This window comes from Chelmon rostratus, chromosome 1, assembly GCF_017976325.1.
Source record: "Chelmon rostratus isolate fCheRos1 chromosome 1, fCheRos1.pri, whole genome shotgun sequence".
In the NCBI taxonomy this organism is placed as follows: domain Eukaryota; kingdom Metazoa; phylum Chordata; class Actinopteri; order Chaetodontiformes; family Chaetodontidae; genus Chelmon; species Chelmon rostratus.
The window spans coordinates 32084738-32097019 of record NC_055658.1 but is presented as its reverse complement, the minus strand read 5'-3'; the positions used below and the strand labels follow the sequence as shown (position 1 = coordinate 32097019).

Sequence of the window (12282 nt, the reverse complement as noted above, 5' to 3'; positions counted from 1 at the left end):
TCTTTAAGACTTTGAGAAATGAGAGTTGTTTGACAATTTCACGGAAGTTGAAGCACCCTCTCTGTCTTTCTGGCTCAGCGGCTCGGCGGCGGTTCACCAGCTGAAACCCGGCGAGGCCCAGCGGTTCGTGTGGGACGACCCAGCCAGCGTCCGAACGCTCAGCTGGAGCTGCATGGAACATTCCGGAGAGCTGGACCTGCTGAAGGTTTATTTTGTCTGTTAATAAATACACAAAGAAATGTACTATTGCAAACCATCCAACGAAAACTGCAACCCAAAACTACTAAAATTCCAAAAATATGATGAAGAATTTCATTGTGACAAAGAAATTTGATCTACATCTAAAATCACAGCGTTAGCATTACTGTATTGTATATCTTTCCTATGTTTTCCTTTGTGCTTCTCAGTATTCTGAGGTTCATCGTTACAGTTAATGGACAATTGTTGTCGGGGCGGGATTCTGTGTGGTGCTGCTATTCTGTTCATCCAATCTTCAGTCCATCGGATGTCTTTCAAACCAACTGAGAAAAATGTTTTCCGGTTGTTCTACTGCTCTCAAGTGGCCACAAAAATCAATTATGGTAGCTCTGACCAAATTGAAAATATAACAGACCAAGATTACAGCTCTGAGGAACCTCAAAAGTAATTTCTAGCTCTTTCAATGGGATGATCATGTTGCTCTGCATCTGCTGGATGTTGAAATAAGCAGCTGTTTGATAGCAGGTTAGCATCAGTTCATTTATAACAGATAAGTCAGATGTGCAGCGTGCAGGTTAGTTCTTGATCTTTTAGATCTGATAGTAAAACAGGCCCCGAATCACACAGTCCTGCCCTGACAGTTGGTCTGTGTCTGGTCTTTGGTTCAGGACGAAGTGGGTCAGTTCTCCTATGACAGCCTGTCTCAGGTCCACTGGGTTTCCTTTCTGGATGGGCGCCAGCGGGTGCTGCTGTTTACAGAGGATGTTGCCGTGGTGACAAAGGCTCGGCAAGCAGAAGAGCTTGAACAGTTCCAACAGGAAGTGAAGGTGTCGTTGCAAAACCTCGGACTGTCACTGATCAACAACACCAGCAGACAGGAGATCGCTTACATAGGCATCACCAGGTAAACACACGATGAGGTGAACACACACACACAGCATCCAGTAATGTGTTGTGTTTGGGGTTTGTAGTTCAGGTGTGTTTCTGTGTTACAGCTCAGGTGTGGTTTGGGAGATGAAGCCAAAGAATCGTTGGAAACCGTTCAGTCAGAAGAACATCAACCTGCTGGAGAAGACGTACCAGAGTCAGCTCAGTGGGAAGACAGAAGGGGGCTGGATCAAACTGGACCCCAACCTGGAGGTCAGAGGTCACAACAGACTCACAGACTGAACTAACATGACCCCCCCACTCTGAGACTAAAGACCCATGTGATTGTCACTGGTCACCAGGTGAATCTCAGCCGAGCCACCATGATGATGCGTCAGCCGTTTTCCTGCCCAGTGAGGAGGAACTTCCTGTCTGGGATCCAGGTGGAGTTCAAACAGTCACAGCACCAGCGCAGTCTGAGGGCCCAGCTGCACTGGCTGCAGGTAAATACACACACACACACACTCAGAAACACTCACTCACCTGTATGACTGACATAGTTTCTGTGTGCAGGTGGATAACCAGCTACCAGGTGCGATCTTCCCCATCGTCTTCCATCCTGTTCTTCCTCCAAAATCCATCGCTCTGGACTCAGGTAGATCATCTTAATAACCTGGTTCTACATCTTTCACCTGTTCATCTGTGGAGACTCCACATTTTCTCTACCTGCTCTCAATCTGTCGTTCCTCTGCAGTGTTTTTAACTCCAGTAGCTAAGATTTACCATCAGCCCTCGTTTTCTGAGGCGTCGTCCTTCATCGAGCTCTGTTAGACATTTGCTGCTCTGTGTCCTTTCAATGTCTCCAATAACTTAGTGACACAGTCTGCAGGAAATGTGCTGAACAACTATACTGAGTCAATCTTAAATCTTAAATGGTAACGTCAGCACTTTATTTCACAGTTAAAGCCCACCAGGGTTTCACATTAGGATGTATTTATTGTTGAGAACATGCAGGAAGTGATGAATATGATGAGCGGCTGAGCACATAGCAGTGCATAATGAAAAGATATAAAAGTATTTAAGTGGATCATTCACACCTTTGCTGACTGAACTATCAGGTTTTCCTGCTGTTAGACACAGAACGTGTTTAACAACGACGTGTTTCACGAGACGTTTCTGATCTGATTCAGTCTGATGAGCTGAGTGTCTTTAACTCTTAGTTCTGTCCCCGCAGAGCCGAAGCCATTCATCGACGTGTCCATCATCACCAGGTTCAACCAGCACAGCAACGTCATGCAGTTCAAGTGAGTAACAACCTGTTCAGCATGAGGGGGGGGGTATATCAGTATAAGTACAATCATATTATTGGTATTCAGCAGCTCACAGTGAGTTCTAGCTGTTATCTTTGAATGTCTATACATCAGGTACTTCATGGCTCTGGTTCAGGAGATGGCGGTGAAGATCGATCAGGGTTTCCTGGGAGCCATCCTGGCTCTGTTCACACCTGCCGCTGACCCCCAGGCCGACAGACAGAAGGTAGAGCGAGACAGCAGGTTGATGGGTCAACTTCCTGACACGTAAACAGCACACAGAGGGTTCATGTTATGAAATGGAAACAACTCAGAAATAAATCTTTTTGGTTTTCTGCAGCCAGAAACCTGTGTGTCATATTAGAAAGTAACCTTTCAGACGGTTACAAGAAGGTCTTTCTTTTTTATCATCTTGGTTCGGCCATTGTAAATCTTTGTGTTTGGGGTTTGAAGCCGTAGAACGACTTCATGCCTTCAGCTGGTACAAAAGGCAGTCACTCAGCTTCAGCTGCTCTCTAAGAGTTTATTACCTTTAATTACCTTTAAAGAACTTCATGGTAGATAAATAAGTTCGGAAAAATAGAAAACAAATGCTTATTATTATATCTGACATGTTTGTGTCTCAGTCTCGGCTCATAGAGAGAGATCTGCAGCTGCTGCAGGCCGAGCTGATGGAAGCGTCACTCACCGACACATCTGGACTCAGCTTCTTTGAACATTTCCACATCTCTCCCATCAAGGTGAGCAGATGTTCAGCGTCTAAACTTTTTCTTCTGTAAAGCTCAAATTGTTCACTCTGCATCCAACTGAGTTTCAGGAATATGTCTCACTTCATTTTCACAAAATGAAGTCACTTTTATTTATATAGCCTAATATAACAATATGAGACACCTTAATATAATAACTATGTATGGGAAGAAATCTGAACCTGAGCTGACAGTCATGTCCTGAACACTACTCTGTTTTCTGTTATTTCAGCTCCATCTCAGTCTGTCTCTGGGCTCCAGCGGTGAGGACTGCACTCAGGAGACAGCAGCCGTTCAGTCTCTCAACCTGCTGCTTAAAAGTATCGGAGCCACGCTGACCGATGTTGACGACCTCATCTTCAAGTGAGACACTTCCCGCTCAGTGTTGTTTCTGTTGCAGAGATGCGTTCTGGGCAGAAATGATGCTGCAGAGCTGCTCTGTCGTCAGTTTAATCAGATGCTCTGCTCAGATGTGCTGTTTAAACTCCACTCCAGCCACAGGAAGAAGAAACGTCTGTTGCTCGGCCTGTCAAAGTTAAAATATGTCCCCATCTTCCTGTCTGGTGGAGTTGAATGTTTTTTGTTTGTTGTCCTCTCTGTCTCTGTCAGACTGGCCTTCTTCGAGGTGAAGTACCAGTTTTACCGCAGAGAGAAGCTGATGTGGGCGGTGGTCCGACACTACACTGAACAGGTAATACTACAGTTTCTGTGGTGGACAGTATCAACCATGTTCCTCTGTTGATGTTTGGGTGTGGGGTCTTTAAGGTGGACCCGCCTCTGTCTCAGTGTTTATTTGCTGCTCTGTTCGGATGTTGCCAATTTGAGTCATTGTGTACCAGTTGTGATTCGTATAGTCTCTAGACATCTGTCAATGTTCGCATTTATTTAACAATGATAGCCATTGGTCTTGTGTTGGAGGTGCTGCCTTTCCCCAGTTCCTCAAAACACATTGTTTGCTTTCAATTTTTTAATATCTGTTGCTTCATAGGACACTTTCATAGGGGGCAGCAAGCCTACGTCCCCGCCTTTGCCTGCTGCTCAGCTTGCAATGCACCCAACCCCAATGCCTGCAACTTTTGGTCTTGATGGGGCTGTGATGGCTCCGTGCAGTTCTTTTGGGTTGTGCCCAGCTGAGTCCCATGACGAGAAAAAATGTGGCAAAGTCAAGCGGCTTGATTTAAGAACATGATCTTGTTTCTGGCTGCAGTTCCTGAAGCAGATGTACGTTTTGGTTCTGGGTCTGGATGTCCTGGGAAACCCGTTTGGACTGATCCGAGGTCTGTCTGAGGGAGTAGAGGCCTTCTTCTACGAACCTTTCCAGGTAACAACATGCACACATTTACAAGACATATTCAACACATCCTAGCAACAAGATCTTTAGCCCTAACCTGAAAAAGCAGGGTCTAGGGCCTGAACACATTACGATTTAAAATGGTGAAATAATTTAATTCAGAGGAAGCTACTGTGATCAGAGCATCCAATCGAAGAGGCGAAATTAGTCCATACAAATGTCCCATGTCAGGTTCAACTTTGGTGAACTTTTATCCAAGAGTTTTTGGTGTCAACCAATAGCAAGCTGACCTCAGAGCTGAGCCATAATAGAGAAAGCTGTCATAATAATTGTAGAGTATAAACAGCTTCACAACAGAGACCTGGTTCATACACTGCTAGGAGACAGGAGGACCTCACACGGATACAGCTGAGTAAGGACTTGGTGTCTTGTTATTGACCAAGCTCAGCTAATGAGTTTGCCGACTGTCTTTTCCCTCTGAACTAACTGTAAGGGAAAAGTCAACAGAACAGTAGAGAGATGCTCCCTTACCTAATGTGACGGAGCTAACAGTTAGCCATGGAACAAGTCACTTTGTCACCAAGCTTCTGGTTGGAAGAGTGAACATCAAGTTTGTGGTCTGACTGCAGCTTTATTCACAGTTAACTGGATCAGGACCAAGAGGACCACATATGAATCCTCTGATGAAATGGATGAATGATGATTATGAATGAAACATGTTGACCTATGCTAACTTGAGTTCTGGGTAAGGTCTGGGTGGTTGGACCTGTGAAGACCTGTAGTCTGACATCATTTTAACTCTGCTTTAATAAAGCTGACTGCTGTGTGTGTTTATCAGGGGGCTGTTCAGGGTCCAGAGGAGTTTGCTGAAGGTTTTGTGATTGGAGTCCGTAGCCTGCTGGGTCACACTGTCGGTAAGAAGCTCTGGCACAGAACACCAAACTAAAGAGTTGCTTGAATTTCTTCATGCAATGTATTTGACTGCATGGAATTGTATTGAATCACTTCTTTGAGTTGTGTGAACCTTAAAGTTGAAGTTGAACCTAAATCAGAAGAGGACTGTTTTAATGTCGCTCACATGTCAGTTGGCAGTCAGATTAATGAGTCGGAGCTCTGTGGTTTATGTTATCAGCTAACAGTTTGCTCCTCCCGGTGGCCTGCAGGTGGCGCTGCAGGTATGGTCTCCAGGATCACAGGATCGGTAGGTAAAGGTCTGGCAGCCATCACCATGGATAAAGAGTACCAACAGAAGCGACGAGAGGAGATGAACCGACCCCCCAAAGACTTCGGAGAGAGTCTAGCTAAAGGAGGAAAAGGACTGCTGAAGGTACCAGGAGACTTAGTTTGTTAACAATCATCTGAAAACTGTTTATCAGCTGACGCAGTGTCAGTAGATGAAGGTCAGTAACAGTTCTGTCTCTGCAGGGGGTTGTGGGTGGAGTTACAGGAATCGTCACCAAACCTGTGGAGGGTAAGTGTCCACGGCTTCCTTTTGTTCTGTTGTTTAGTCATCCCATTTCACTATTTCTTCTTATCATGTCAAGTCAAATTATTTATAGAGCACATTTAGATTAGAAGACAAAAACAGATATTTACCAGATATTTATTAACTGTAACAGAATAAAAAAAAGTTTTATTAATAGTAATGGCAGTTCAAATGCAGTTGTAAAAAGATAAGACAAGATAAGACAAACTTTATTAATCCCCAGCCAGGAAAATTTGGGTATTACAGGTAACAGGTAATATCACTTTATTAGGTATGCCTATCCAACTGCTCGTTAACACAGATTTCTAATCAGCCAATCACATGGCAGCAACTCAATGCATTTAGGCATGTAGACATGGTTCAGACGATCTGCTGCAGTTCAAACCGAGCATCAGAATGGGGAAGAAAGGTGATTTAAGTGACTTTGAATGTGGCATGGTTTTTGGTGCCAGACGGGCTGCTCTGAGTATTTCATAATCTGCTGATCTGCTGGGACTTTCACGCACAACCATCTCTAGGGTTTACAGAGAATGGTCCGAAAAAGAGAAAATATCTAGTGAGCAATGATGTGTGAGAACTCCCTCGGGAGGTAATACGGCCGAATGCTAACAGCTAGCAGCGCTATGTCTCTCGTGTAACGCTGCTCCTTTACACTGATGTGTCCTGGGTTACACCATCTGTTGTTCACAAACATCACTATGCCTCCACCCTTCCTCTTACTGCACTCTGTCACACGCCTGTCTGCAGCAGATGAAAATTGTCCAAAGTGACATGCGCGCCTGGCGTAAGTTCATACAGTCACGTCTCCGTGAAGCACATGATGCTACACTCCCAGTACTCCTGCTGCAGTCTAGTTTGCATTTGGTTTGTTCTTCTGTCTTGTTCGGGAGAGTTCTCACATCCCCATAATTAAAGACGGTATGTATGGTTTATACGGTCTTCGCTTGTCCCTACCCTAACCCTTACCCATCCCCTTCTCCGTGGGGATCTATGGTCATCCGCTGGGAGTACGCTCGTGTTGCACATGGCTAACAGCTGATCCCGAGTGTAAACAATGGAGCCGTGGCTGAATGGATCTCCCAATGCTGTTTTTAAAAGTCCAGAAAAGAGTAAAAAGCTAAACATAGATGTATAATATAGGCGGAGGAGGTATCAAGGTCAGAGGTGAAGGGTGGGGTCAGTCCATGTGGAGCGTTTAAAACAAATTAAAGAAACGTGGCTGCTACAGACTTTGATTTTATATATATTTATTTTTATTTGCAGTTTATATTCTCCTAAAAGATGTTTGAATTCAACGTCAGTCAAAGATAGATTTTAAAGGAAAACTAAATATTATGTAAGATTCATTTATGCACAACACAGAGGTTTACATGACATATTTTGTTGAATTCATATGGAATTAAATAGTAAGCATGTTTAGTAAGTGTTTCTGTGTTCAAGCAGTTCTCTTCTTCTGCTTGGTCTCCATCAGTCGTGGTTTCTTTGCAGCAGTTGGAAACAAAACAATGATAGAGAACGTTTGTCCAACTTTTTAACTGGTGTATACCGATATGTGAAACCAAGCTTCAGGTGTTTATCAGAGATGATCTGTGTAAATTTAGCATCATCAGACTGTCCAGTTTGTGTATCTGTGTCTTTATTGGTCTGATGTTGATTTGAAATGTGGTCTGACCTGCATGTGTCTGCAGGGGCGAAGAAGGAGGGAGCAGCAGGTTTCTTTAAGGGCATCGGGAAAGGTTTGGTGGGCGTGGTCGCTCGGCCGACAGGCGGCATCGTGGACATGGCCAGCAGCACCTTCCAGGGCATCCAGAGGTACACTACGCTTCATTTTAACCCTTAGAACACATGGGTTTGTATTTTCTGACATAGTTTCTGTGTGTTTCCTTACTCGAAGTTTGTTTCCAGTATTTTGCTCAATGAAGAACTTCCTGTGTTGTCTGTGTGCTTCATAATCTTTTTGCTGTTTCCTCTGTTCTTCTTCTTGTCTGCTCACTAATTTTCACATTTTCTGCTTTTGTTTTCTGTCTCGTGTTGTTGTTTCCTGGAGTTTTGTTCTTTCTATTTCTTGTTTTCATGTGTGAGTATTTTACATTAAACACATTAAAGCTGAGCTCTTTCATCACTGTGAAGTCTGTTAGTGAAATTCCACTTTTATCAGTCCTCTGTTAGTATATCAGAGTTTCCTCAGTATCTGTTTGAATATAATCTTACATTTTAGCAAAGAGAAGACCTTTAAAATATTACCTTAAGTCCATATCAAATGGGTAAGATGAAGGAGATGAGCTTCAGTGTGCAGCAGTGTGTTTTTGCACGTTGATGCCGCCCTGCAGCAGACGGAAGGTAAGTCGCTGCATCGTGTCAGAAATGAAAACATTGTGTTCTGAACTGATTCATACTCACATCTTCCATCACTCTTAATGCTGCTAGCTGCCCCACCCTCTGTTAGTCCTGCCCCCTCAGCTTGCTGCAGCATCGTGAGTCGAGAGGTCATGCCCCTGAGGAGAGTGACGTGTTCGGAGCTTTTCAGAATCTGTCCTGTGATGAATCAATGGTTTTTTTAATGTATTTACTGATTCTTAAAATCTAACATCACGGACAAGATCTCAGAATTAAAACATAACCTCCACTTCCTTTTCAGCAACCAATCAGTTCCTAGTTCAGTGCTTCCTAAACTTTTTCAACCACAGAACCCCTTCATCAGTGGCGTGCACAGACTTTTTGAAGGGCAGGGGCGGAAAAAAGGAAAAAAAGGGCACATATAGCGCATCCTCGCCACTGAAGAGGGCACTTTAGCACGCGTTTTGGCGTCCAAGAGGGCACTTTAACATGCATTTTGGCTCCCAGGGGGCACTTTAGAGCGCGTTTTGATGTCCAAGAGGGCACTTTAGCGTGCGTTTTGGCACCCAAGGGGCCCTTTAGCACGCGTTTTGGTGTCCAAGAGGGCTCTTTAACGCGCGTTTTGGCGTCCAAGAGGGCACTTTAGAGGGCGTTTTGGTGTCCAAGAGGGCACTTTAGCGCGTGTTTTGGCCCCCCCCATGCACGCCACTGCCCTTCATAGTAATTTTGATTTTAAGTCCCGTCCCTGCTGTGAATCCGGAAAAGATTTTTGTTTGAAAGTACGTATTTCTGTTGTCACAGGTAGTGCAGGTGAAATGATCTGTTTTGGCTCTCAAGGTTTTCGTACCAACTGCTATCAGGCCATAGGCTGCGGGCCTTACCTGATGCAGGTTACCTAAAATAACTGCGCCATTACTTCACTGGTTTCCCGCGCTGTTGTCCACAAAGCTGTGTTGTCAGGTCTGCACATTGAGGTCCCTTCCTGTCCTCCGTACCGTACATTGAGCTGGAGTGGTTTTAGTTCCTTTAAGATGAACCTGCACTGCAGGACTTCTACATACAGATGAATGTCCGTTACATCCAATTGGTTTCCAAATGGTCAACAATGATGGTTAAGCCTGCCACTGCCAGGTAAATCTCTGTCTGTGGCCACGTTCCTGCACTGGCACACCGGCAGTGATGCATTTCATGTCAACCAGCAATATTTGTTTTGCCAGAGCTGATAGGAAGAGCAACTGTAACAATGGAGACAGGGATTAGGAGTATGGTGGGGCCTATGCCATTGTTAGCACATTGACAGTGTTTGCGTAGTTTCTCTCATTGCCAGAAAGGGAAGACGAAAGTTCTGCACTGCAGATGTAACAGATAGACGCAGACAGAAACTAAACCAGAATACCTGTGGTTTCTGTGGTATCAGTCAATCAAACAGCAGCATGCCACCTTCGCCTCTCTTCTTCTTCTTCTTTCTCTCCTCATGTCAGGTAAGACCCACCTTCTTGAGACCAGTCAAAAATGATAAATGACAACCTCTTATCAACCTTATCACCAGTCTGAGCATGTTCAACATAGTTTAATTATTGGAAAACTTTATTAAGAATATATAGTAACACATTGAATTAAAACCTTGTAGCACCTTTGGGATGGCACACCAGCGTGCAGAGAGTTTATGAACTAGCATGCTCGATGAACCTCATGAATTTTTATTGAATTTCTCAATATTTTAGTACTAAAAATCTAAGAAAAGTACTGAGCTCTGTGTTTGATGAAAAATATCAGTCATGCGTTGGTGTTTCTTTGTTTTATCATGTGTTTGTTTTGGAACTTTAACTTAAAGTCGTCAGAGAACGGTACACTGAACCAGTCGAAGGGGATCAAACTGCAGTTTTGACACACCGTGTGTGGTTTCATCTGTGTGGCAGTTTCATTTGTATGCGTATGTAGTACATGTACGTGGACAGGGGAAGGGGGGTGCTGCCAGGGCCATAGCCCCTCCCTCGATGGCGGCTGCTTAGAAGGCAGACCCAAAATCCATTGATAGCTGTTCTTGAACCATATGGAGAGCACATGCATGGTTCAAACTGTGTGTAATATCTATGTTAGCACTGAAATCCTTGATCTGAGTTGTCTAGAGATGTGAGTAACCCACTGAAGGGGAACATCAGCATGTTCAGAATCTCATTGGCTATTCAAAATGTCAGTCATCTGCAAAATCAGTTGCGATTGGCTCGATCTTCTTCTGGTTGCTCGGCTTCATATGGCTGACTGTGATTGGTCAAGTGCAGTGTCATTTTGCTGAGACTCCACAGAGGAGCTGGAGACGAGCGGCAGACGAGCACATCACCTGATCCTTAAAAAAGAAAAGAAAACATCTTTCTTTGGATCGTTATCATGTTTTGGGCTAAATATCTGTGCTGCAGTGGATCTTCTGGACCTTTGTCGATGTTTCCAGACCTTTTTTTGTCGGAGTGTTATCGATCTGTGGATTACAAAGAGACGTGATCGGTGAGTTGCCTCAATGTTGCGTCGGGTTGTTTGTCTGCTGTTGGTTTTTCTTGAGCCTTCTGTGACTGCGTCTTGTAATGGTTGGAATGAGTTGATTCGAAAGGCCCCGGGTTTTGTAACGGCGATGAAAACGTAAACGTAGAGTTTGTGTCAAGAGACGCAAAGAACAAGAAACAACAAGAAACTCTCTGCTGCTCTGCAGTGCCGCCGGCGGGCCGAGGAGCGCCACGTGCGTGCGTTGCCACAGAGCCATTGTTCTGCAGTATAAATACATGTCATGTGTATACATGTCACTACGCGGTGTTGAGATTTGGGAGGTGTGTTACCCATAATGCCTGCTCTGCTAGGAACCACATAGAGGTAGAAACATAATTGAAGCATTACCTGCTCTCTCCTCAGGGATTGGCTGACTCTGTGATCACATGGTTCTGCTGGGCTGAGTTTGTCAGCTTTCTGGTTAACATGATGGTTTGGATAAATACTAACAGCTGCAGTGTTTCTTTGTTCATTTATATGTTGATGTGTTTGTGTGGAACTTCCACAGAGATTTACGGTTTTAAGGTGTATCAGAAAGAAAACTTCACTGCTTTTAAATATTTGTACATACAAATCTGAGCAAGTACATTTAACAGGTACATCTCGGTAATTCTAGTCAATTGTATGTTGCACCAAATCTAGCCAGAAAAGGATCTCAAGGCACTAGGAGGATGGTGTAGAGCAGGTCTAGACCATAATCTCTACAGTACTGTTTACAGACAGTTTTTCTTGGTGGTAACATTTGGAAATGCATGTAACTATATGAAAATGCATGCAATTACCAGTAAATACTATTAAGTGCATGGAAATATGTATATATTCTATTATATGCTTTTAAGCATGTGTAAATTATAGTTAATATATAATATAAATATTTTAAGAACAAAGATACTGTACGTTTTAAATGTAGTCAATGTGTAATACTAGTCAGTTGTACTAAATTCATGTATGTGCATCTACACAGTAAATATTTGGAAATGCTAATAAGTACTTTTTCATGAAGTTTCACGAAAACATTTCAGAATGTTTGGTAAATGTTTGATATAATGAAGAAACCCTGATCATGTCATGAACTGAATCAGACAGAAAACTGTGTCATCGCCTTGACAACCTGCTTCTGTTCCTGAAACATTACCCAGCTGTCTCAATGATTTTCATCCTCCTCCTCCTCCTCCTCCTCCTCTGTATTGAGCACCCATCTGTCATGTGACACATCAGTCAGTCCATGATAACCTGTTGAACGTTTTTCATGCTGTCACTATAGAGGTCATGAAAGGTGAGACATCCCAGCTGACAGAAGCATCTAATAGCATTGTGCGCAGTGAACAGAAAGCTGCTTCACTCTGAATGGGTTCCTGTTTGTTTCCAAAAAGTAAATCAGCTGACCTCCCGAACCCTGAGAAGAACCGTGTCGTTTTAATCACATCACATGAAGCTAATGAGCTTCAGTAGGTGTCTGTTTCGGCTCAGTGACACAGTAAATGTACAATAAGTGTTTTAATTTGAAGT

At 43.7% G+C, this 12282-nt stretch overlaps 1 protein-coding gene across 3 annotated transcripts in view; it reads left to right on the top strand.

Moving 5' to 3' along the window:
* vps13c (vacuolar protein sorting 13 homolog C) overlaps positions 1-12282 on the top strand; it is a 98223-nt gene that overhangs the window by 76609 nt on the left and 9332 nt on the right. For all 3 annotated transcript variants that reach the window (XM_041948261.1, XM_041948188.1, XM_041948334.1), the window contains 15 exons: positions 79-205; positions 867-1102; positions 1194-1338; positions 1428-1568; positions 1639-1720; positions 2300-2369; positions 2490-2601; positions 3002-3115; positions 3354-3484; positions 3731-3812; positions 4329-4442; positions 5251-5326; positions 5576-5739; positions 5838-5883; positions 7587-7710. In XM_041948261.1, coding sequence (XP_041804195.1) covers positions 79-205; positions 867-1102; positions 1194-1338; positions 1428-1568; positions 1639-1720; positions 2300-2369; positions 2490-2601; positions 3002-3115; positions 3354-3484; positions 3731-3812; positions 4329-4442; positions 5251-5326; positions 5576-5739; positions 5838-5883; positions 7587-7710 — 1764 coding nt within the window. The remainder of the gene's footprint in view (positions 1-78; positions 206-866; positions 1103-1193; positions 1339-1427; positions 1569-1638; positions 1721-2299; positions 2370-2489; positions 2602-3001; positions 3116-3353; positions 3485-3730; positions 3813-4328; positions 4443-5250; positions 5327-5575; positions 5740-5837; positions 5884-7586; positions 7711-12282) is intronic.